This window comes from Agelaius phoeniceus, chromosome 10 (genome assembly GCF_051311805.1).
Source record: "Agelaius phoeniceus isolate bAgePho1 chromosome 10, bAgePho1.hap1, whole genome shotgun sequence".
NCBI lineage: Eukaryota > Metazoa > Chordata > Aves > Passeriformes > Icteridae > Agelaius > Agelaius phoeniceus.
Window position 1 is genome coordinate 23,746,977 of NC_135274.1, and position 27,356 is coordinate 23,774,332.

The 27,356-nt window shown below is 41.9% G+C and overlaps 1 protein-coding gene across 9 annotated transcripts in view; it reads right to left on the reverse strand.

Annotated features, from left to right (window-relative positions):
- The window catches only part of LOC129124497 (uncharacterized), a 187,441-nt gene that overhangs the window by 78,857 nt on the left and 81,228 nt on the right, over nucleotides 1-27,356 (reverse strand). For 8 of the 9 annotated variants that reach the window (XR_013183708.1, XM_077184172.1, XM_077184171.1 and 5 more), the window contains exon 5: nucleotides 6,564-6,686. Coding sequence is in view for 8 of the 9 variants with exons in the window: in XM_077184172.1 (XP_077040287.1) it covers nucleotides 6,564-6,686 (123 nt within the window). In the remaining variant the exon portion in view is untranslated. Of the gene's footprint in view, nucleotides 1-6,563; nucleotides 6,687-23,471; nucleotides 23,500-27,356 lie in introns of those variants that run through there. The other variant, XM_077184178.1, reaches the window with a different exon arrangement.

Genomic DNA, 27,356 nt, shown 5'->3' on the forward strand with positions numbered 1-27,356 from the left:
TCCTTCAACCATTGCTTTGGAGCCTTGGATTAGGATAACAACACCCTTGACCCAACTGGTGCGCATAAAACTTCTACTTAAAAAGTGGCTGCAAACTGACTCAGCCTGTTCTCAGCTCCCATGGATGAAAACACGTATCCAGGATAAAGGAGCTCAGCCTGCAATGGCAGCGCTCACTTTGGAGGGAGCTGTCATAACTGTGAGCCTGTGTACCCCGAGGGATGGCAGATGTGAGAATCTGGGTGGTTCAGCTCGCAGCCGCCTTTGTTCGGTGCGTGAGGGAGGGGCAGGCAGCCTTCAGCAGCAACCAAGCAGGAATCGGGGAGAAACTAAAGCAGGGCAATTAAAAAATTGAAAAATAAAAATATTAAAAATTCAAAAATAAAAAATGAACAATAAAAAAATCAACAATAAATCAATTATCAGAGCGTCAGATGCTCTTCTCTGCCCAGACCAACACAGAAGTGCTCTGAACCAGGTGGGGAGTGTCTGCTCTGGCCCGAGCAATGTGTCCCTTTCCCTGACTGAAGAGAGACAGACACAAAGTGCTGGGATTTGCTGAGTTTAGTATTCAATGTGTTTTTATAAGATTGAGAAGGTTTGTGTAGCTGGATCATTTTGCTGGAGAGGGCTCACAGAAAGAAAGGGACTGCCCTGACCAAGCCACTGCCAGTCTGGAATGAGCCCCCAAAATTCAGCTCAAGCTCCTGCCTGGTCAGGCTTGCCAGGAATCAGCACTCAGGTAATTAATTTAAAAAGTCCAATAAGCTGAAGTCAGTGTTACCCTTACTATGGCTATGTCGTCATTTTTACTGCTTATTTGGAGGGCTTTTTTTTGCTGTAGAGCTACCAGGAATAGACAAATGCAGACAGATGACACAATTTGCCTGGGAGAGTGTAACAGCTCCACGCAGCTATTGATCCCAGCTGGATCCAACACAGCATGGGAGAGCACGAGGGAGGTCAGAGGAACAACCTCCAGCCATCACTTCTTCTTAGAGAAATGTGTGAAATTGAGAATTCCAAAAGAATGACTTGGGAGTAGAAATAAAATTAGATTCCCCATCAAGTTTGCAAATGTAGAACATCTCCAGCAGTTTCTGCCCAGAGCTTCTCCGCAGCCATGCACAAAAATCACACAGTCCTCCTGCCTAAATCCAGCAAAAACACAGAACTGAGTGCACAATGCCAAACAGTGTTTATAATGCACAATTAATCCCTAATCTCACTTAATACAGTTCCCTCTGTAAGACAAGTAGGGGAACCCTACTTTTTTAAATTTCCAGCTGGGATCTAAAATCAAAAGCAGTTATTAAGCTTTTTACTCATGGCTAAAAATAATTATTTGACAGGTAGGAGCAATAATAATTAATACTTAAATGTAAAAACAGATATTGCTTCTTGTTGAATTCACTTCAAATATGAGACATTTACCAGTATTCTGGACTTACAAACTAATGGAGAAGAAAATGTTTACTCTTCACCCCCCCTTTGCAGATTACAGTGAGTAATAATTTCAAGTATTATAGATTATTAAGATAATTTCAAGTATTTATACTTTGAAGCATAAATACTTGAAATTATCTGCCTTAGCTCTAAAAACCTAAGCTGGAGTCCCAGGATACCTAAAAGCCACTAAAAACAGGTTTGGAAAAATCAGAAATTAGGCTTTACCTTTTCTCCTCTTACAAGTCTTTTTCTTTTGCTTATACTTTTTCTCCTCTTTTTCGAATTGCTGTAAAATCCCAATACCCTGAAATGCCCCAGTTATAAAGTTGGTTCACCCAGGGTCTGCTGAGGTGATGAGGTGGACTTGCCCATTCCCCTCCCTCTAAGAGGCAGACTTTAGGTGGACAGAGTAATTGAGTTACAGATAATTAGATAATTGGGAAACAATTCCTGCAACTGGATTTATTTCCTTGTCTCAAGACAAGGTCTTGAAATAGAGGAAGATGAAGAGGGTTGGGTGGCTTCACCTCATCTGGGGGTGCCTTCACTTGAGTGCTGTAAGATTTGAGTTCAGCTGGTCTGGTACTTGCTGCATCTGGAATAAGAACTGGTGCTTTTTGATATTTGTGAAATATATTCTCCTTCTGCTGAAGTGTTCCTGGCAATAAGTACCTCAGTGTCGTGGCCTGCCAACAATGTGTGTTGAATCAAATGCAACTGTTAGAGTTAAGATCATGCAAAAGCATCCTGAATCCTTCCAGTAGACTAATTTCTTCTGTTCTAATAAAAATGAAATAAATATAATTAAAAATGCCTTGGCATTTCCTTCCAAGTGCATGGTATTTTGTCCTTCGGTTTTTTATCACAGGACATGGCAGACACCTGTACACTGATTTGTTGGGCAGGGAAAACAGCCCAAATGCAGAATTAGCATTTGTTCTCTTCAACAAAACCAGAATTTTGACAAGAGTAAATTGTGTTTCAGACCTTATTGACTTAATAAATGCTGTCACCTTATTAATAACCACTTTCTTGCTCTCAGACATGTCCCTCAGTATTGCTTTTAGCCCACCATTAATTCTTGCAAGGCAACAAGCAGTGTTTGGAGAGTCCCCCCCTGCCCTGGGAGCAGGCTCCAGCAGTGACCCCGGTGACTCCTCCATTTCTGGGGTAACCAGTGGTGGTGGCCCTGGCACAGTCACACTCTGGCTCTGGAGGCAGCTGCTCCCAAAGTGCCCCTGGCAAAGGTCAGGAAAGCAGCCAGAGCTCCGAGGTTTGACTGAAACCCCCAGGGATGGGGTTACAGCCATTGCAATATCACTCTAATCAACCAAATAGCAGCTCCTTTCCATCAACAGTTAATCACAGGACTTCACTTGTCTCTAAGTTCCTGCAGTTGCCTTGACAGATGAGAGCACAATAATATAAATAAGAAATGACAGTTTACCAAAGAAGGTTAACATAAGGTCACGACCTTTTTCTACTTGACTTCTGCAGCTTATTCATGTGTGAAAACACGCTTTTGTAGCTGTAGCCTCAGCATCCCTTACAGATCTGGACTTCTGCCAACAACTGAGCTTTAAAATTACCATTTAAAATACCATTTTAAATGGTATTTATGTTCAGAAAATACCATTTCTGCATTTCGCGATGCTCGAGTAGAACTGCTTCGTCTCAGAATAAAACATGAAATGAGGATATCTCTGCATTTCACAGCCTTTCTCACTGACACAGTGGTGCCTCTGCTCCACAAACAAGGAGGTTTTGGGCGCAGACCCATTCCCTCTCCCTTCCTCAGACCAGGGCACACCTTTCTGAGCAAACCCGTCCACAGCCCCTGCCCAGGCTGCCCCAGGAACAGCACACAGATGCACAGGGCACAGCATCAGCCTGACAGTCCTACACTGGTAAATGTCAAATATTAATTTGTCACATTATTTGTGCAGTGATTTAAAGCCAAATCCTGTCTCATCATTCATTTCCATCAGGCACACGAGGAGCGGGAGGGAAGCAGGAGCTTTCTGTCACAATCTGAAATGCCTGCGCCAGGAGCTGCCAGGAAATATTTCTCTGTCAGAGAAGCAAACTGAAGTTCTGAGCATGAAGGCTGGAGAGTGAAAGCTGCAGAATAACATGGAGATAATTAGCTTTGAAAGGCTAATCAGGTCACTGCTCTGGCTGGCATTTCTATGGAGATGCACAGGCCTCCAACTCACCACATCTTACTCTCTATATGAGTATTCCTCACCAAAGTGAAGTAAGACCTTACAAATTACATAACTCTGAATGACATATCCTGCCATAAGAAACCCCAAAGAGCCAGAAAAGATCCCTACAAATAGACAGGAAATATCCCTACAGCCCTTGCAATGAGGATAGACCCCACAGCACAGGTCTGTGCTGCCCAATCCCCTTCCCCCTGTGGGTCCAACCAGCCACAGAATCACTCAAGAAGGAGAAGGTTTAATCAAAGCTGATGCAATAACTATTTTAAGATTATCCCACATATTTTATGCGGTTGACTTGTGCATATTCATGGAGCCTTGTGTCTTGCACACACCGTTGACACCCTAGAAGGTGGAGTTGTTGAGCACTGTCAGCTCCTTCAAGCTGTGAAATGAGGCCTTTGGGTCTCCAAAAAAAATTGCTCACAAACCCCCAGCAATGCTTGATCAAAACAGCAGTGCTCTTCACTAAGTTGTTGGTTAGTGAATTTTTATCCACTTTCCCTTCCTGAGCATTAAACAGCTACAAATGGCTAAAAAAATATTTTAAAAAACCCAACAGTTCTTTCCCAACGTCTTTCCCTTTTGTCAGAAGGATGCTCTATTTTGTTTCTGAAAAAACACGATCAATCTTTCCAGTAATAATGACTTGCTGAATAAGATCTGTGCTACTTCCATGCTGCTTTTCTAACAATGCACCTTATTTGTACCTTGGCTTATAAAAAAACCCCGTACACTGATCGATCATTGCAGGCACCAGTGAAATAAAACCAACCACGAGACAAATAATGGCAGCAGAACAATAGTGCCCATCTATTTAATGCCTGAGTTTAGACTAAGGGGTAAAATAAAGCACAATGATGCTATAAAGGCAGAAAGAATGGAACAACCCAGAACAACAATAAACTTGATTCCTCCAAAACCACTGGTTAACCTGAATGAGGAGCTGTTTTTACTCCTATCTGCAAAAATGGCTCCTTTGAGCAATGCAGAGGCATTAATAAAACCCCAGTTCATGCCCTGGAAGTCCTTCCAGCAGCACTCAGTTTTGTTTGAGAGCTCACTTTCCCCTCATGTAGTAACCAACCACTGAGTTACTCATCTTGTACCACCTGATGGCCAGAAATTGGCTGACACTGGCTTCCTTGCTGGTCAGTACAGCCAAATTCTGTCATTGTCACCTCTGCAAAGGTTCAGGTGTATTTAGTGACACCACCACACTCACTCTGTTTTATGACTTGAGTGCTTGCAGTTTATTGTGGTTTTTTCCATTTTTGCCTGAGGATTTAAAAAAAAATGGCCTCAAACCAGCCAATAATATATTCCCCTGAAAATCCTGTTCAGATAAAATACAGTACAAAAATCAAACACCTTAAGCTCTGTTTGAGTTTTTAAAGACTGTCCAAAATTGAATTTAAAGTGCATTTTAAGAACTGAATTGTGCAGAAGGAACACTAATTTGACTAACTTATTAAAATAAGTTAAGGAAAAATGACTCATGCGTGCTAAGGATTATGGTGAGTAGGACTCCTGCTTTCAAAAACCTTGGGGTCTGGACAACTTTTAAGCACTGAAAGCAGTAAGTAGGCATCAAAACACAGACCTGTGCACTGGCCCATGGGCATATTGCCAGTCAATCCCCTAAAGAGGAAAGAGAGGTGAAGTAGCAGGGATCTGTGAATCATAAATGGTATTCCTGGGCTGAGCTCTCCAAAGGCCAAAATGAAAACGTGGAGGACCATAATGAAATATTTCAATCAAAATAACATAACCATCTACAGCTTATTTCCATTGTCAACGTGGATCTCAACTGACAGGCTGCCATAGAAAATAATTCTATTGTCTTTTAGTGAAAAAAGGAGTGCAGTCAAATAAATCATAAAGTTAGGACAAATAGTATGACCAACGACGAGAAATACAATGCTTCAGCCAAACCTTAAAAAGGAGTTGGACAATGGTAAATGAAATCTTGGAAGAAGGGGATTTGTGAGACCCTGTGCAATGGGAAAAGCCAGAGAACAGAGTTTCTTGTGAGAGGATGATAATACAGTTCATGAAAATCTGCCCTGAGATTAAAAAAAAAATCATCACCGATGCATTTACTGCAGCACTGAAATGCAGGGGAGGTGCAATCCAGGCCTACAGCAGAGCACACCAGATGATGTGGCAGCACATCCCTGCTACCTGTGTCAGGGGAGAGTCAGGAAGAAGGAACTGCTCTGGCCTGGAATGCAGCACACCTTGGGCACCTCACACCTGACCTTCTGCAGCATCTGATGATGCACAAAATGCAGTGACTCTAGGTCAGCACATCATGTGGGCTTGTTTACAGCCATTCTGTTTGCCAGTGAGCCACATATTTCATTTTGTGTTCTAACGTACGTTTTTGCATAAGAACGAATTTTACCCTGTAATGCACTAACTAGACTTAAATTTCCCTTAGGAAAAAGACAAATGGGTTTACATAGCATGTGGTTTTAAATCCTTTTTTATTCAATTAATCTCTAGCTGTGGAATTGTGATTGAAATATGAAAATGTATGTGTATTTTCCGATAAGAACCATTTTGCTTAAGAGACAGATGAAATATTATCAAGCGCATACACTTTCTTCAAGTTTTTCAACTGATGACGGAAATCCCATAATCAGAACATGGCACAGCCAATCCAGGTTAAGTGATAACATTTTTTTCAACAAAATAAAACAAAACCCCAACCCTTTGAAGTGTTCTTACAGTTACATCTTCGTAATCCAGACATGAGAAGATCTGCGCTCTCGACAACTCTGAGCATACGCTCTTCAGCTGGCTCCACATAAAAGCCAGCATTTCCTTCCCCTTCCTAAGTCTGCTGATTCCCTAATAACAGTGAGACATGGTACAAAACATTACCTGCACAGGATTTTCCATCTTCCTCCAGCTTCTGGCCAGCTGGACACTTGCAGTGGTAGCTGCCGATGGTGTTGCAGCAGCGGTCCTGGCAGCCGCCGTTCCCCGTGGCGCACTCGTTGACATCTGCCAGGAGAAAGCACAAGCAACCAGTGAAGGATGGGCACTGACAACAGTCCCTGAAAATCTGAGGACAGTTGTGTCTGACTGATGTGAAAAAATGAGAAAGTTTCTGAGATGAACAGCTCAGGACCCTGAAACAACATCAGAAGTGGCGACTCCCGGCTACGCTGCTGAGCCCCTCCACTCAGCCAGGCTGTGCCAGGGGAGGTTTAGGTTGGGTACCACAAAACATTTCTTCATTGAAAGGATTGCCAAGCACTGGTATGGGGTGCTCAGGAAGTGCTGGAGTCACCACCCCCAGAGGGATTTAAAAGACAGATATCATGGAATCATTACAGTTGGAAAACACCTCTGTGATCCTCAAGCCCAGCCATTAGTGGATGTGGCACTTGGGGACATGTCCTCTAGGTGGGCTTGGCAGTGCTGGGGTAATGGTTGGACTCAGTGGTCTTAAAGGTCTTTTCAACCTAAAAGATTCTTGCTCTCAGGTGAGACAGCAGAAAAGCCAGAAGGAGGAGGATTAAGCAACAGAAGATAAGCATCATCATGACTGTAAAAACCACAGGCAGTTACTTTGTAATAGTGGCACTCCTCATCCCCAAGGGAGAAATGAGGCTTTTAAAAAAAGCATTTAATTAGTTTGTAAAGAAAAACCATAAAAAAAATAATTTCACATTCATGCAAGAGAGGTGAAAGCCTTTCAACTGCAACCCTTCGGTGTTAAAGACTAAGATTTACCAAGGTTTGTTAGTCCTTTAATGAGCTCAAGTTTCACTTGACTGGTTCATTTCTGATCCTGGCTAAAAGCCACAGGTTAAAAGAAATTTTTGAGGAGGTTTCAGATACACTTTTAAAAGAAAAGAGTACCACAAAACACCAACTTTTGCTAAAGTGTAGTTGAAGAGGCACAAACCCACAGAAACCACCTCATTTCTCTACAGCTTTAGATTCAATGCAATGACCAACAAAATGATAATTTCTTTGTCCTCAGTGATACTGGAAAAAACTGGCAGGCTATAAAGAAATAAGACAAAATTCAGTTATCCCAGAGCTACACGACAAACCAAATCCTAACTCGCGTGATGCCAACGAGGCTCTTCTCGATTTCACGGGAACGCGATTCAAACAGAAAGTTTTCCTGGAGAAAAACACTCCCCCCCTTCCTCCCCTCCAAAAACAAACGGCACCAAAATAACAACGTGCGTCTGCTCACTTCTTCTCAGCAAGAGACGAGGAGAGCATATGACAGGAGGCAGATTTTGGACGTGTTCCTCCGAGCTCTGGGAGGAGGCACGCGAGCGCGCGGAGAGCGGCGCGCAGCCCCTTCCGAGCGGTTCACTCAATGTGGTGATAAACAGTAACAAGCCACAAAATAACCCAGCTCCACAGCTTCCACTTCTATTTATACTAACAGGACTGAAAACTAATAAAATCTCCCTGCTCTTTTTATTTTCATTTTTATCTTTAACAAAATTAAGGGAAGAACTGGTTTATTCTTTAGCGTCCAAAATGTTACGTGACCTCCTGGCGTAAAATATTGACTGATTGAGTGGTCTAGGATCTACAGCCCAATTTATTAACACCAGTGTCTGTATTTTGAACCAAATTATTGGACCAAAACCTTTCTAGCTGAGGAGCTCATCATTATCCCCTTGATTTCACCAGGGTATAATCCATTCGGAAGTGCATACTGCTGTTGCATGCTAATATATAGGAAGTTTCTCCTTTGATTGCAGAGTGTTCCTGTTAGCAATTAAAAATCTTTTCCTTCCTTATTCAGCATAAAATCCTGTGGTCCAGCTATTGGTGCTGTATGACTGAAAACCTCATTTCCTCCTTCTTCTAACCCTACCTTCTTAATGCTCTGTCCAGGATTTCTTTGTCTCTGCCTTAATATTTGTTTTCATCTTTTGATGAAATATTTTCATGCATTTCTTTGCTGCTTTTTACACCAGAAACCCACCACCTCTTCTGTTATACTCTCAAAACCTGACTTTGCATCTCCATGTGCCTTTAAAACAAACACCTTATTTAAAGCTAATCATCATAAAATAAACTATGATTTAATTTCTGAGTAAAGGCACCAAAATTTTTTTTGATGCAGCGTTATTAGAGAGCAATCACACTAGAAGGAATACACTGAGTGGGAATAAATCTCACCAGTTTTAGCCCTAATACTATGAAAATCTGCTCTCTAAGCATCTGCATCCTTCCCTGTCCTGTCTCCCGTTCAAGACCTTCCCCACTGCCTGCTCTCTGCCAAGCTGTTTTCTGCAACTCCATAATAAAGGTCAGATGTTGCCTCAGTCCAAAGAAGCACAAAAATAAATGATCTGAATGTGAAGTAATAAAGAATGTGTTTTACATTTGTAAAAGGCCGGGTCATAGAGCTTTTACAAGCCACAATCAGCTGTTCCATATTCCTAAAGCAGAGTAGTCAGGATTTTAAAATCTGATTACTGCTTTGCCACTGAAAAAAAAAAAAAAAGGAAACTTAAAATAAACTCAACAAAAACAATTCTGTCAAATGATAAATTTCTGTCTGCTTTCCATATTCAATGTCACTCAAGGTCGCAAATATATTTTGCCTTTTGAATAGTGAGCAAAATGACAGAAAATTTCTGACACGTAACAAGTCTGCCACGTTGGGTCTGACAAAAGTTCAATGTTATCAAGCCTATCAATCCATCTGTAATGACATGCTGTAGGCACTTCAAAAAAAAACAAATGTGATGTTTGCTACAGCAATGTTTCACATTTATTTATAGAGCCAATGTTGCAACACAAAAACATTATCCATGGGACATACTGGATGTGAGCCTTCAATCTTGCCATGGGAAAAATAATTGAAAACACCTTGTATCTAGATTAACTTGATATTAACTTTATATATGATCTGTCTAGCATATATGTGTGGGGAAAAAATCCACAATATATTTTAAATCCAGTAGTATGTTAAAATATGGATTGTTGACATGTGCTCATGTCCCACACTCTCTGCACTCATGGTATTATAGACAGAACTCTGTGAAAAGGTGTTTTTTCTCCAAAAATCATATAAAATACTTTCTATGGAAAGGAACATACCTTTTTTTCATGAAGCAGACCACCTTTGCCCAGTTAACCCTGCCTAGGAGCTACATGCTGAATGGAGAAGGACAATTCCAATCCCTTCACTTCTCTGCTCTTGTTTATGCTATTCCATCTGAAAATGTCACACGTCCTCAGCTCCAGGGAAAACAGCCCTTCACCAAGTTTTTATGAAAATGTAGGTGATTTCAGATTTCCTACAAATAAATGAAGGCTTTATGTAAAAGCAGACACTGGACAAAGGGCTTTTCATTGGTAATTCCAGCTTGAAATCTAACAGCAGTGACCTGCTCTACCACTAGCTCTCAAAAGTAGAAAGCAGATGAAGAAGAATCAGTGTGAAAAGCAGAAATAGGCGTTGGCATCAGGGCAGAAGTCTCCTCTCCACTGAGCTGCTGGTGAGGGCTGCAGCTCTGCAGGGTCTGCACCTGGAGCTCAATTCAGCACCTTTAAAATCCAGGGAGGGATTAAACCTGTCCTGAGCACAGCACTGGCCAGAGCTGGGCAAGGAGAAAGCACCTGCAGTGAGCAGGGGCTCAGCTCTGCACCAGGAAAACCATCAAGTGAAAGACCATCTAATTTTGGCAAATTTGTATGTTGAAATCAGTTAACAGCAGTTAACTCACTGCCTACAGCTTAAGATATTTTTATTTTCCCCATATGACACGTTTAATGCCATATTCATTAATATAAGGACTAATTTTTAAGATAACAAAAGGAATCTCATAACTGCCACACAGTATTTAAAACCCATTTTCCAAGGTTTCTGCATTTATCAGCTGTATATGAGCAATAACTTTGTTCATTTAAGGCAGCCACATGCAGATTTGCCATGTGGGTGCCCAGTTTTGGGGCTAACCCGTGCTCTGACCCGTGAGCCACTGACTCCAGCACGTGTCAGAGCTCCCTGGACTTGAAATAAATCACTGAAGTGGAATAAAATCTGTAAAATCATTGCCATTGTTATTGCAATCCTGCCTGAACAAAGCCCACCAGCACGGAGCAAGGAGGTGATTTTGATTAGTTTAAAAGCATTAGGGGAACACACCCTGCTTCAATCAGGGGTCACAGCAAGCACAACACATTCGTTTAGAGGGAAGACAACATTTCAACATTTCATTGACAATATTTGGGACCTTCTCCTCAAGACTATGATGAAGATGGGCTGATTTCAGGAATCTAAATGTTAAATATCTTTAAGAAAGCAGTTTGATTCCTCTCTCCAGCAGCCACTGGCAGCTTCTATTAAGTTTTATAGCAATTTAGAGATGTAAATTCCTAACTCGGAAAACAAAAATGCTGTTGGGCAAAATAAACCAAACCAAACCAAACCCTCATAATGGCTAGGATCAAAGTCTAAATATAGTTTATCATGTACACCTCAAATGCTCCTACATGCATACTTTAGTGTATCTGAGTGTCTGGCATATAAAGGTGTAGAACTGCAACTATCTGACAATTTGCTTTTGTAAGGAGGTATTATAGGCAAGTGTCTGCAAATCACAATGCCCATTTGACAACTTCTCATACACTGATCTAAATAATTTGATTCAAGTTTTAAAAACGCTGAAAATCCAAAAAAGAAGAGTACCTCCTTAAGTTTTACACACTGTTTTTGGTTTTCTTTTTAATTACAGCTTGGATAGTTTGCAACCAAAACCATATGCCTAAAAAATCCTGAAACCTGAGAAAGTTGATTTGAACTTTAAAGGCCTCTCACTGCTACAATGCAACGTAGCACACATGCATATATATCAAAATTGCACATACACATAATGTAATGAACAAATACACGGGACAGGCTGCCAGGCACAACACTTGCACCCCAAAGGCTGCATTTGCCTTTTGGTTTCCTGCAGAAAGCTTTGCAGCAGTTGTCTGTGAGCAGTAATTGTCTCTAAAACATAAATTACATACATCACTTCCAGCACTAACCATAAATTATCCGCCTGAATAGCAAACAAAGCTGCTCGTTCTGATAGTCAGCGCAGCCCTGCCCGGCTATTGATTAAGCACTCTCAATGCTTTATTAGGTTTTCTTCCCCCACAAAGTCAATACCAGGATGAATATTTCTTCTTGGGCTGTTATGAAGTATTGTAAATCTGAGTCATTATTAACAAGCGCCTGATTAGTGGAGCAAAGTTATCGGAGAGTTTGGCACAGGCTCCTGGAGCTTCCCCTCCCAGCAAGCACCCATCACTGCCACTGTTCCTGCTGGCAGCTCTGGTCCTTGTGCTTCCACAAGTTATCACCTCCTTTTTCCAAGTTTTTTTTTTTCTTTTTAATTAAAGAAATTACTGCTGCACTCATTGCTCCTTATCCCCATGTCACATTCCCATATGCAGAGAGCATCCATCACATAATGAGTATGTGCATGGCCCCTGCTCCCCAGGGATGGGGGGCTCTGCCTTGATTTGCTTTCTTCTCTTACTGTGGCACTAAAGTATTTAATTTAATTCAACTTAGATGCAAAACCAAAAGCAAACAAAGCTCCTTGTTAAATATACTTAGCCAGCATTCATTTCTCCTTATTAAAATCATCATCTGAAGGAAAAAAAACCAAAACCAAACACATTCATCAATCATTTGCACTTGCTCGCATTAAGAACAACTCCTTTGAAGTCAGAATAAAATCCTGTAGGGGGAAAACACAGGCTCAAAGTTTAAGTAGGTGAAACCACAAGCTCTTAAAGCCCAAGATGCTGCTGTGTTAGACTGGACCTGTAGCTCATCTTGTGCCACGACAGGGAACACTCTGTACCTGCTGCAGGTACAGAGATGGCCCCTTCCACCCCAAGCTCTCCTACACCACAAGCCAGACTCAGCTCTGAAACTGGCACTTAAAAGTCCTTTTAAAATCTCTGTCCCTGGTCACAGCAGTCCTCCATAACCATATACATGCCTGCTCGCTTTTTAGAATTTTTCTTTTTTATTCCTAATGTCCTGCACATTGATGACATTTTGCAACCACTTCCAAAACCAAACCGTTACATGAAAAAACACCAGCTTTGATATCTTTTGATATCTTTCTCTTTAGAATTCTGTGTCAAGCAGGAGTCATTCCCTAGAAGTGAAATGCACAATGACCTAGATCACGCCCAAAGTTTCCCTCTGTTCGCTAAATAGAACTAAACTGAGAGGTGGAGCTGGGAGAAGGTCTGTCAGAGTACAATGAAACCCTGTAATGGTGCTCATTTTTAAACTATGTTTTCCCAGCCAAGGTATGAATAATGCAACCAAACAGCCCAGAACATCTGAATAAAGCAACAGCAGCCTAGCGGATGCTAATTGGCAGCAATTGGCGCTGATTGTGGAGTGCGGCTGGAGCTGTGATTACAAACAGAGCTGACGCAGCCAGCCCAAACCTCAAGTACTGCTGCTGCAATTAAAGATATTTTATCAAATTAGACAAGTGTTTGCCTTTCCCTGCTACGATGGTTATGAGCAAAACATAAAAGAAAGCCTGGCTGGCGGTGCGGCACCTTTCCCGCTCTGCCGAGGTGAGTTCCTTTCTGCTTTGACTTTTTAAGCCACAAAATGGAACCCTTTTAGTAAGAATTCAGGGCTCTGCAGTGCCATCCTTAAAAGCCCTTGCTTTTGTCTAGAAGTGCTTTTGCCCTAAAAATGCATTCTCTTTGCAGTGTACCTGACTTCCAGCCCCGACAAGTGCTGGTTATGCACACACAAACATGAAAGGCTTTGAACTTCCCAAGTCTGATCTCACAATGTAAGCCCTTAGTATTTTTGCAGGCAGGTAAACACTCTTCAACCATCATTTCCAAGGCAGTGACCATCAGTGAGGCTTCAGGACTCTTAGCACCTGGGCTGATGTTTTGAGTGCTAAACCCCAAGCACAAGTCCCACAGTTGACTCCAGCCAAGCCAAGTCCTGGTGCCCAAAGGAGAGTTCAGAAAATGCACCTTGAACTCCAGACATCCCTGCACCCTGCTGCCTTCTGCTTTCCTCAGGGAGGAAGTCACTAAACCACTTGGTCATGAACTAAGGCTGGCTCTTTGCTAATATTTTCTGTTATCCCCAACTCTCCTCTTGCTTCTGGATCTCAAGAAAATTTACATGAACTTCTGCCTTTTCTCCAGCCTCCTGTAAACATCTATAAAGCAGGTCAGCAGAACTGAATTGAAAAATATATAGAAAAGACTCCAGTGTGCTGGGTCATTTCTGAAAGCTTAGCATTTACAGTAATTTTTACAGACCTCCATGAGAACCAAAACCAAAAATAATATCAAGGCTATGCAAATGTATGGAAGTTTTCAGGCCATGAGAGCTGGAGAATGACAGCCAATGTCATAAAAAAGTGTGAATAACCTGAAGATACCCATGGGTTAGCCAGGGCCAGCATCTTCAGGACCAAACACAGGCTCAGAGACCACAGCACTGGCATCAAAAAGGAACAGCAAGGAAGCAAAGGCAGCACTTTGTGTACTCTGCTCAACCTGTACTTTTAAGGATTTATGTCAGGTGCTATGAAGAGCACGGCACTGATCCAACACAGCAATAACAAAAACCAGAGATAAAGATAGATGAGCACGTTGGTGCTGCCTTTGAGGATCCCCAGGATGAAAGGTGAATGAACAATTTCAAACAGAAATAAAAGCTTGTTCCAAGTAAAACCTGTAAGGATGGGTCAGATTCTACCAATTTAGTGGTGGCACACCACGTGCAACGTGGGGTGTTGAGAAGCTCTGCTGTACTATTACTCAAAAATCTGTGTACAGCAGCAATCTGAGTTTGTGACAGCAGGAGTGTGAGAGGATGAGCTCGAGCCAGCAGGATGCAGGAACAGGGAACTGAGGGCTGCAGGAATGGCTTATCTGGAAATCAGCTCCCAAACATTCAGGGAAAGGACGCAAATCACAGCTTTAGCTTCTAGCTGCAGAAGACACAACAAAGAAAGTCCTGTTGGAAGTGCAGAATAAAGTGTTTATTCCAGCTTTGTCCCTGTCTTTACTGTGTCCTCAGAAGAACTCATCAATCTGAGCAGGAGAACGTCTCCTTCTGTCTACACAAAATGTGGAATAAATGTGTCAAATCCAGAGTGTCCTGTCCACTGCAACACTGTGGGAAAGGGACACTTGAAGCACTCCACAACCAATTTTGGTACTCCACAACCAATTTTGGTACTTCAATCCACACCAGGGCAGCTCTCCCCTGGTCCAAAGCAGTCCCTGATGCTGCAGTGGCCAGGACTGCAGGTGATGAGTGATGGTGCTGCCACGAGGAAACCCCCAAACCAGAAAATGTCAAACCCCTCCCTGCCCACAGTCTCCTGTGCAGGACCAAAGCCCCAAGCCCAGAAGTTGCTGCTTAACCTACAAACAGGCTGAGTGCTACAACAGAATGGGCTGAGCAAGCTGACAAATTAGGCAGCTTAAATTTCAGGGCATTCCTATTGTAATAAGCCAGTTCCTTACAAACTGTGCTTTTTCATAATATAATTAACCCCAGCACTAAGCATGTGAGCAAATGAGTTCATTTTTCACATGAATAATGGAAACGTTTCTTTCTTTTTTCTCTTTTCTTTTCCTGAACCATTACGAGCAGAAATGAATATAAAAAATTTCTCAGCAGAGAAAGGATGATGTGTGCTGGCTTCTAGTTTAGAATAGGAATTCATTATGGAGATTTAAATGGAAGCTCCTATTTTCTTTCCTTATTTTCTTAATATTTGTCCTTGCCAGTCTAATCCAAAACTTTGCTCACCATCAAGATCTAGCCTGGGGTTAGATCAAACAGCCTCTGCTATGGCCTGAAATGGGTTGAATTTCTCTTCTTTCCCATATCCTCCTGAATATTTTCTCCCATCTTTTGTTTTCCATGTCTAGAAGATCTTTCTAGCAGTCCTGTGGGCAGACTTACTCACTGCCCTGACAAAAATCCTGCGCTAACTTTAAATGTAAACTCACTCCACTTCCTACTACAGAAAATAACATTTCTGTCATCATTCCCTGCGTGGCTGAAACACAACCACACAACCAGGTCACTCATTTACAAGAGACACAAATGGGAACTGGTTATTCAGTTTACAGAAGAGTAAACTGTAAGAACTGTCAGAAGTGTAAGGCACAGTCACTTCCAGAAACTGATCTTGTGTGTCAAGGGCAAAGCAACCCATGGGAAGAAAAAAAAAAAGAAAGATTAAATCCTCATCAGTTAAATCTGTAAAGAAACCCAAGGGAAGTCATTATTCCCAGAGACTCCCTTGCCTGATTTGTCTTATGAATTCTTCCAACTTCTCTGACACCAACAGGTGCTGTTAACTATTGCTTACTGAAATTGCTGCTGACTGGCCCTGTTCAAAGGGAGTCCCTTGAAAAGGCAAAAAATATCATTTAGTACTGAACAGGAGCTAAATATTGCACAGGTCTGAATCCTGCTCATCAGGAATAGCAGCCAGCTGAGCATCCTTTAGCTGAAAGGGAATTCCCACTATGGAATTCAACCAGGGCACTTAAACTTGAATATGGAGTTACACCAAGGCTGAAAAAAGAGGGATGTACAAACCATTAACTTCCATGCAGATTTCACCAGTGACAAGCTCCAAGCACAGAACTGAAGAAACAGGATTTTCTCTTTCCAGTTAAATCAACAATGAGGAGCAGAGCACAGCTGGGATTTCTCAGGGCCTTTCCCAGCAGGACAGAACAGCACAGAACCCTCCTCTAAACCAAACAAGCCAGGCCCAGCATGGTGGGGTAAGGCAGACACTCTGCAGAAGGAACAATTTGGCAGCCAGTTCCCTCAGCCTGACGCCAGCATCTGAACCTGGGACCTTCCCTGCTCCTGCTCACACATGTGCTCACCACGTGCAGCTGCTGCCTGAGCACGGGGAGCAGGCTCAGCCTCGCACCCCAGGAATTCTGCTTATCAAAATATGGGATCCCAAGGTTTTTCCAAAGGACCGGTGTCAAAGGTGATCACAGGCAGAAATTAGAGGGCTGAAATTGTTAATCCTGCTTGGCTGAAATTAATTCGTACCAGAGCAGGAAGAGTCAGTTTCATGCAACCCAAACTTCACATTCTGGTTCCCAACACAAACTAAATTTGCCTTTTAAATCTCTCTGGATGTCAGGCATCTGGTCTTGATGGAAAGCCGTACCCTATTTTTTCGGGGGTATAACCAAAGAGAAATTTGCATTTATGTTTTCAGTGAGACATCAGCGTCTCGTCAGCTTAAATAATTTAAAACTTCAAAGTTACTACATGACTTGGTCTTTTTATATATGATCATTTTACACCTTAAAACATGTGTTCCTCTATCTCTCTCCCTGCAAACAGCTGACATATTTTCATGTTCCTCACTCTTAACAAAGTGTATACCATAGTAAAATATTAACATCACACCACACTCCTATAAGATTGTTTGGTTTAGGATAACAAACTCTTTTTTGAGCAACAGTAAGGTCAAAGTATTACATTTAAATCTCTTAAACAGGATGTGCCTTAGAAATAAACTTGAAGTTTTAAAGATCTATTGAAAATGTTCAAAAAATTAAAAACAGACAGCAAAGGGCAAACACTACAAGGAGAGAAAAATTCTAATAAGGCCAGAGGGCTGTGTAAAAATAAATACATATCCAGCACACACTTGTGTGCAGCACACCTAACGTAGGCAAAGACAAGTATATTCCACAGACACGTGTATTGTTTGGAGTCTGAGTCCTGTTTTCAGAAGAGTGAGGAAGTAAATCAATAAATATGTTTACCTTGATCTTTAGCTCACTCTTACAGACCACTCAGAGCATCTCATTTAACCAAAGCTCTTCAAACCCAGCGCTGCCGGCTCTTCAGCTGGAGGAAAAACAACGCACGTCAGAGGATCCAAGGCTGAACAGCCTGGCCCCAGCACATCCCAGCCTGGCCTGGGCACTGATTAATACCAAAATCTTTCCAGCTATGTGAATAAAACACCCCAAAACCTGAGCAGCAAGGCAGGACTGCCGCAGCGCCGTGGCCGCGGGTCGATGCCAGTTCACAGCTCAGGTTTCCACGTTCAGAATTCCACCCTTCAGTTCCAATCAAAAAAGAAATTCCTCACATTCAAGCCGGGCTAATTACTTTTTTGCATGGAAGAGGCAGCCAAATTCCCTGTGACGCACAAAGGGAAAGTGTGATCTATGAGCAGAGCACATCCACCACAGCGTTATGGATGGTTCTGGAAATGCAGCCAGAAGCAGACGTCGCTCCCAACATCGCCGCTGTTGCCAACAGTTACCACCTAATGCTGTCTGAGAGACTGCAGTGATTTCGTGTTCAAAGGGAAAGGCAAAGCCTCTGGTGTCTCAGATCCCACGTTAAAGCTGGCAACGGGGAGCTCTAACACCTGGAGGATATTCCTGGAGGAGGCAGCTATCGCCGTCCCCACGTGGGATGCGGCCGCTGCCTGTGCATCCTGGGTTACTCAAAAACAACAAACCTCCCCAAAACCCTCAGAGCTGTCCTGGAGCTTTCTGCTGAAGGACTGAATGCAGCAAAACCATAAACTATTCCTCAATTACAGGATACTCCAGTTATTAATTTCACTTTTTCTGCACCGCCTCTTTGTCCCAGCCCAGAGTGCAATATGATTGATTTTACTAGATACTTATATCTCCTAATTTTACTAAATACTAATTGTATCTCTTCTCCAGGATACCTGCATTATGACCATTAACAAACAGTGAAAAGTGCAGATAATGTGTGAGCATTTCTCCATATTTATTTTTTGTAACACAGAAAAGGTGTCAACAGTGGCCAACACTGGTAATGCTAAAATTGGTTATTACTGGGGCAAAAGACCAGAGGCTCAAAGATGGGAGAGGAGGAAATTAACAGTTTAACTTGACAGGCAAACTTCTACAGAACATAAAGCTAAGGATGGTAATTTGTTAGTGTTATATGACCCAAAATTATTAATGGAAATTGTTAAGATTCTTGAGCATGCAGCCATGCCATAGACGTCTGAAATGCACATTTTAAAACACCCCTACTTCTCCTTTATATCTTTCTCTTTTTAGGAATCACTTTCTGAAATTCCTTTTGTGCATTATCAAAGGAACGAAGACACAGCTTTTCCAGGAATAAATCTCTTGGTTTGGGCAAAGACCAGCAAATCTCCTTAGGCCAAGATTTAGGCTGTGCTCTAAACTGCTCTCCTAACCCTGCAACCCAGAGAGGCAACACTCTTCTGTAAAACAGACCTCAAGCTTATCTTGCAATAATCTGCTTCATCTTCAGGTGAAAGTTCTTCACAAGGTGCAAAATACTTTCAAATATTTTTTTTCCTTATTTCTTCTTTCTCCCTCACCTCGACAGTCCCACGCTTCCAATTAAATTAAAAACTGGACCAGTGCAGTTTTGTGGGATTTTCCCCTCCAATGCTAAAGTATAATTATAAAATGGGGGGAATAAAATTGCAAATTCCACCAAGGTCATTAATGTACAAAATGCAAATTGTCTCCCATTTGTCAAAGACCCTGGGGAAGTCTAGAGATAATTGAAATGATAGATGAACAGAGGAGACTAACTGCTAATGGTCTGTATATCAATGGATCAATGTCACATTTATGAAGGGCTTTGGGAAATTATTCTAAATACTTCATCTACAACAGCTGAAGTTTAGCCTACTTTTTCTTTTTAATGCTGAAAATATAATGAAAAAGTTCACTTTGTAGTTACACAAGTGTAAACCTGGGGTAATTTAAGGTGGATGGCAAGAAATTGAAGTGCTACTTATGTTTGTGCCAGATGTGACCAAAATTCTCAGGTACTGGGGATTATGGGATAAATAAAAGTAATATGTATTTCAGAGATAATCAAATATAGGACCAACCTTGCCCTCAAAGCATTTAACTCAGCTATTCACCTTTGCAACCCATTTTCTTCAGAATATGAATAAACTAAAAAATCAAGGAGTACACATAACACTGATTTCTGTGCTTTCTTATTTTCCTCATATTTTCAATTATAAACTAAACTGCTCAGATCAGGGGCTGTTTTCAGAGGTGTTTATAGGGCACTGACCAAACGGGAACAGGCAGCAGAGAGGGGAAACCCCAAAATATTCCCTTTTCAAATGAAAGGTGAAACAAATCCTGCAGGTAACTTTGGTACAGTTTCACAGAAAATCTTATTTCCACTTCAAAAGAGGAAAAGCTACAACCAGTAAGTCCCTCTGCAGAGCATTCTCCCAGTTGTGTGCTGGCCAGGCTACACTAGTAAGGGACAGTGAAGAGGAGACATAAATAAAAAGAAAATTTGAACATTAAGATGCCATTTCGGTGGAATCTGTAAATAGTTTGGGGAGCTGGGTCAGTTTAGACAGTTTCTTCTATGATTATGATTATTATTACTTTTTTTTTCCTGCTTTTTCTTCCCACGCACCAGAAAGGTCTGGATGAAGGTAAACCAGAAGGACAAGTGCAGGGTTCTTTTGTGAAAAAATATATTTTTCTAGTGAAAAGAAATAAACCATCACACCCTTTTGTGAGGCAGTTTACACTGCAACAGGTACCATCACCACAAAATCACACACATCAAACCCTTTTCCACCTTGATTTCACTGTACAAAGTCACAGGAAGGGGATGGGGAGAAGAGGTGAGTTTTCTTGTTGGTGGGAATGAGAGAGATTTGTTTCTTCTGGAAATAGCACCACAATTGTCTGGCTTGTGGAAACATGAACTAACCCAGAAAGACCTGATTTCCCCAGAACCTGAATGAAATGGTCCTGTCTGAAACCCTGGACTGCTTCTCCTGTTACAGGACTTGGCACATGAAACAAGAAGGGAGCAAGGCTCTCAGGAAAACAGCACTGAGAGGAAACTCTGCTGCTGCCTGAGAAAAGGTAACAAAAACTGCATGTTAAATGAGCAGACTATATTTTCTGTTCATTCCAACCACAAATATTCACAAAATGAATCAAGAAGTCCCATCGAGCTGCTGAGAAAACAAGAAGGAATATCCACGTGTTGGAACCTGCCTGCTCAATTATAAAATATCACTAAGGATGATGGAGATCTGGAGCAGTTTCCCTTACAATAAGCCTTGAGGCAAAACTGGTCAGAAATGTAAAGTGCACGTGAAAAAGGAACCCCCAAGACCAATCTGCTGAGTCACTGACATTAATCAGCACTGTTCATACTGACTGTCTTTTCTAATAAAGATCTGTGAATAAGTACTCAAAAAAATCTCCACAGGAAGGGGATGGTGCTATGGGGTGAAACAAAATTTTCAGTGCCTATTTTAAGGAAGAGAAGGAGGGAAGGAAAGCTAACAGCACAAATAAAACAAGGTGTCTTGCAAACTACAGGAAACTTTTGTGGAGATAGCCTGTTTTGGATGTTTCAGTTGGTTAGCAGAACCTGAAAACACACAAAACCAGTGTCTGCTTGATGCTGATTTGCTAATAGTCTGTCTTTCCTGCCCCGCTGCCCTGTCAGTCTTGCTCAGTGCAAGCTCAACCAGCCACTCTAAACCCAGCAATGTAACAGCCCAGCTTAACTAAATGAACATGATCTGTCTCCTTTTATCTATTGTTAGATATTTACCAGCTAGAGGGGAGCAGGAGTGCTCCTTCTCCAAGGTCTCAGAGCTGCCCTTCCCTCCCACAGCCTCCCCAAATCCTTCCCCTGAGGAAGAGGAACAGAGGGGAGAAAGGAAAAGGTCCCCACCAAAGAGCAAAAGCTACCCCAAAGAAATAAAGCTGAGTTTTACAGAACTGCCTGGCTGCCAGGGAAGGTGGATCTCAAGGGCTTTCTCTGAGCATCTCAGCTTTCCATCCCTGCTGGACTCACACCTGGGGTTTCCTGGAGATGCTGAAGGAGCAAAGCCCTGGCCTTTTTTTGGGTTTTCAGGGGAGTGCTGGCTCTGATCACTGCAGACTCTGGTGCCAGGTAACCCAAAAGGGCTGTCAGTAATTTCACCTCACAGAGGTGCCAGGGGGTGAGGTGCAGCCCCTCTCTGCTGCTTCCCAAGTAGCCAACTAACAGAACATTCAATTCCTCCATTTGCTGAAGCACATTTGTTCTGCTAGATCTTAATTTTCTGAATGAGTGAAATAGGAGTTAGGACAATTTATGTGAGTTAATGATACAGTGAAAGTTAACTGATGGGTTATTCTGGCTTTTTGCAGGCAACAATTTGCATGCAGCCTTTCTTTCAGGGCCATAATTACTTGCAATACCAGAGTCTAAAAGCCAGAGTCTCAGCACACTCTTCCCATTTTTATTTTTTGCTGTTTTACAGATGTGTCACTCTCACAGTACTGAGTGAAAACAGATTACCTGCCACTGATCACCCAACACATCCTCAGAGGAAGGTGGGGGAAGTGTCTCTCCAGTGACAAGTTTTGATTTGTGGATTAAATTCCCCTCTTAATTGAGCCATGCTTCTTCTGCTAACAAATTCCTGTGGAAACCCCTGGATAAATTTACCTCTTTGCAGAGTAACTTTTCCTCACATCACATCCTCCCCTCTCCTTCTCCTTATTTCATTAAGATTTTGAGCTGTACGTGCAAACCCTTCATCTCAAACACTCATTATGGAAATACTGCAAACCCAGAAGATGTCACAGCCGTTTCTTTTACAGCTTTTCTTTTTGTAGGCGACATTCATATTGCAGAATAATTTAGACAGTAATTTAATCACAGGGTTTAGAGGTCCAGCAAATGTTACATTTACATAATGTCAGTCTTTCAGCAGATAATTTGGTCCTTTGCATGTGTTAAAAGACGACATTGCTTGTTAAGTTCATGTTAGTACGTTTAACCCAGCAGATGAATGGCTGGTTCCTTAATCTGCCATATATTTCTAATTTTCCTAAGGATGATTAGAAAATTTTATTTAGAGTAAATTCATGAGCACAGTCATTCCACTGGAGTGACAAATCAAAAAGATTATTAAATCTCAGGGTCCAGAAATCTCCATAAAATGGTCATAAAGTCCTTGCAACATAGAAAGTGCCATTTTTTTTCCTTGTATAAGTTCTTCACTGGTCAATATATTGCTTCTGCCTCCTTTGAGTACGTGACTGAAGTTATTGAAATGTGCCTCATTAGTTTCATAATATTCTCCTAAGGACATGTGGGTACTTTGTAGTTTGAAAATGTACTGTTCTTTGTCTTGGCAAATGCTGTTAAAGAGAATGAAATAGGTTATAAGAAATGTGATTTCATTTCAGTGTGCCAATGCTGCTATCCTGGACATCCAAAAGATAAAATAAAAAGTGATAAATCATCATTACCCAAAGAGAAACATCATGTCTGTACAAGTGATTTTCCAAAAGTGCTACTGTGTATTTAAACTTAGAAGAATAATAACCTAGGCAAACATCTCATGAGCCTTAACACTGAATACTTACATCTAATACTGTTTTTCTGCCTTTTTATTTTGAAGTTGCACATTATAGCCATTATAGCCTCACTACTTACCATGTAAATTGAGATCTCCCCTTTAATTTAAGCTTGTGCAATATCAGGATTTACAGCAGGAAAAAACCTGTTGCATCATCTGGCCAGCCCATGCCACTGTAGGCTATTCCCTTATTTTCCACTGCCTCACTTGTCTGGTTTTAAATCTACTGTAGCCAGCCACAGACCAAATCAATGAGCCAAAAACCACACCAAGAGCTGGGAGCACGTTTTTATCACTTAGTTGTAATTTGGCCCCGTTTCTGCACCCTTTAGAACAGAAATGTGTTTACCTAGAGGACACATTCATCCAGCCTCCTATCAATGAAACAGGTAATAGACATCCCCCGTGAGGGGCTGAGAGCAGCTGGAGAGCAAGGCAGCAGAACAGAGTGAGGGGAGACACTCATTATTCTCCTTAATTCACTCAGCTGGCAATTGTCACCAGCCTGACTTCTACAGCACGCAGAAATCCTCCTTCTCCTGGCTTAAAATCTTGAAAGATCACATTTCATTCCTAAAAAAAAAAAAAATTCATTTCTTCCCATCGTACACATCATGACAAAGCAGTTTTCAGTCTCTATCCTTTATCAGTTGTTTTTACTTATTAAAGGAGCTGGATGGGGTTTTCCATTCATTATTTGTTTTTAAAATGAAATCCAAACAGTTTTTCTCTTATGGTGAGTTTGGGCTGAGGACTCCAGGAAGATAAGGAAACCCAGCTTCTTCCAGATGTAAGACAACTGTGGATCCTCTCAGCAATGAAAAAATTGAGTTGGTTAATTTGCATTAATATTTGGATGATAAAGCTTTAAAACAATCAGAATTAAATCAGATAAAGATTTAATTACCACTAAGGTTAAAAAAAGGATTATTTGCTCTTGCCACTTAAACAGAGCGAGTTCCAAATTTAGAGTTGACACAACTGACACGGGCAACTCAGCATGCACTGATAATTTTGTCATCAAAGTGATAAAATTCTAAGCTCAAGGCACTGTCTTTGATTATTCTTTAACACAGTTTGCAGTGTGGCTGGCAGGACTGGATGATCCATCCCCAAATGTATTTCCTTACTCAGCTGCTGAGTCCTTAAAGCACTTTAAGGAAATACCTGACCCACACGAGGCTGGATCTCCTCAAGAAGGTCCCACCAGGTGACCCCTTTGTCAATTAGACTGGCACAGATACAACAATTTGTGGATCTGCACCAAGAATACATTGGAGAAAACCTGCACGATCTCAAACCATGCCAAAAATCAATGTGAATATTGATGTACAATGAGATCTTTAATGGAAAAATCCTTACAGTTCTTTACATCAACCAAATAATTAAATTAAAAGAACTAAATGTTTTCCTAATTAAGCAGCATGAAGTGCCAAATACTGATCTATTTTCATCTCCAACATGTTTCTATCATTTTTCTCCTTGCAGTCCCTGATGTTCCCCGGTTAAAAAAAAAAACAAAACTCTTAGAAAAAAAAGCTGTCTTACAAATCCAAACTAAACCTCCAAGCCTCACACAAGAAAGCAGAGAAAAGTTATAGAAGTCACTCCAAAATGTTCTCATTAGCACTTCTTTAGGTAAGAATGAGAATGAAAAAATGAGCTCTGTGAGGGCTGAGTGTCACAGCTATTTGCTGAGGCTATTATAATCATATCAGTGGCTTATTGAATTTCATAACCATGGCTCTAAATCCTTCACTGACAACTACCAGAGAGCTAAACTCAAAATAAAACTCCAAGTCAGAATGAAGGCACAGACACAATGTGCTTACACACTGAAGAAAATAAAATCTCCGAAGGTCAGATTTATTTTATGGTTAAATAGGGACACACATAAAGCTCCAGTTCCTGTCTTAACCCCAGTGAAGCCACAAAGGAGTAGGATGTGAGTACACATTGTGTGTGTAGTCCCTGCTGTGTGCCACCACAGCACAATACACCCTGAGAGAGAACATTTCTCTGCTTTTATCCTGCATGTGAACCGCATCCAGTGCCAGGAACGAGGCACTAATCCCATTCCTGGTACTGAACTGCCACAAAACTCACTGGGAATCAACCCCAGCACCACCAGGATCAAACCTGGAGTGGGCAACAACCCTCTACTGGTATCAGGCACAGGGAGAGCAGAGAGAGAACCCACAATTATGGGTAACTCCAAGCAAACCTTGCACCATCCTAGCACAGCTCATCCTCCCCTGAGTGCACCACTGAGTCAGGCAGTGCAGAGGGAGGCAGTGCCTTTAGGATATAGAGGTTTTCCTTACACACAGGTTACACATTTAATTTGCTATTTACTGAAACCTCCAAACTTGGCAGCAGAGGGAGACTGCATGATTGCCAAAAAAATTGAGGAGAATCAGGACTAGACGGTGCAGTAATGACAAAAGCCTTGGGAGAGATCCCACAGATGTTTCCTGATGCTGAGCAGAAACTGCATGCAAACCCAGGCAGTGAACAATAAAATGACTAATACAAGTCAACAACCAGGGCTAAAGTGGAATATTCAGTGTGCAAAACCTGCACTGGTGCCATGGCAAAGCCTGGGAGGTGCCAGTCTCCAAAGGGCAAGGAGACAAACTAGGTCTGTAACTTCATCAGGCCACAGCTTTATTAACCCACCTCTCCAGGGAGCTCCCAGTCATCTCTCACACGGGGTAGAGCCATGATTCATTTTCTAATCATTTCTGTCTGGTAAAAAGCTGTGTCAGTGTTTCCCTCCCTCCTCCTCTTCACAGCCCAGCTCCTCTGAGTAACACAGAAGGATCCAGGTGTGTGTGGGTGCCTTCACTGCCACCACCCCCCCGCTGCACCCCGTGTTTTCTAAGGACAGTTTCAGTCCCCCAGGGCTGTGCTGGCACAGAAAACACGAAGCTATCACAGTCATTCAGCTCCTCCTGGTACCAGCTGAGTGTGGAGACAATTAACAGCTCCCTGCACAGCATTTCCCACTGGGAAGGGAGACAGAAACACCTCAGAAAGAAACCCTCACAAAGAGCACGCTGAATTCAGAGGGCACATCCAGATCCCTCCTGCTGCCTTCTGGCCTTGTCACCACCTGAGAGGCAGGTCTGATAAATCCCAGTAAATCCTCCACACACAGCCCCCGTGTCAAATCCCAAATGGATCTTGTTTACATGCAGTACAAACACCTCACAGGGCTCTTCCTGGGGGGAATGAGCCCATCTGGTCCTGTGTTGGCCGACCAGGAATGGTTCTACCTTTGAGCTGCTAAATTCCAGGGGAATTGCCTGCCCATTTGAATAGCCAGTGAAGAGTGGAACCAAACACCAGCTCTCATCATCAGAATATTTTATAGCAAGGCTCCAGCCCCAGGCACACTCAGATGAGGACATGACAATGGACTTTTATGGCACTTGCAACTTTTGGGCCAAGTCCTCGGCAGGCAGAGCTCCAAAAACTCCAGAGTTACACCACGAGAGAATATGTCAATTGTCTGGCCAAGAGCATAAAAACCTTCTTGTTATTGTTGTTAGAAACCAAATGACAAGCAATTCATTACTGCACTGCAATTCAGTGCAATTTATTGGTTGATTTGCTGCGAGGGATTTTAGCTACATACTAATACACATACTATAAAAAGAATGCAAATTCAGTAATGCAAGTCTAAATGAATGAGACATAACATTTTCTCACAGTTTGCAAGAAATTAACCTTTAACGTCTTTTCTATGCTTTGGGAACAGCACTTGGCCAAAAGCTCTTAGAGTAATAAAGCAGTGACCCATAGCAAAGAATAAATGTCAGAGTGAAATGATAACAGCAAGCCTATTTGCCAGAAAGTGGTAATTTATAAGATTTTAATTTGAGATCATCATGGGGGGTCAGCCTTATCAAATAATTCAAAATGTAGGTCACAATTATAGCCCGCAAAGCGTGGCTCTGCTCTGAAATGTGACTGCAAAAATGGCATGTTTATTATTTCTAAATGATTTTTTTATCAGATGCATTGAGTTTACAAGTAAAATGCTAATGGGACAGGCTTGCTTTTTGCTTTCTCCATTTTTTTACATTTGTGTAGCTCACTGATTTCAGTGCTTCTTTCTGATTTACATTCTCCTAAAAGGAAAATCAAACCCATCAGTTTCCCACCTTCCAGCCTGAAAGTTCCACAGAGCCAAATTACATCCTTGTTGTTCCCTGTGTCACCAAAAGCT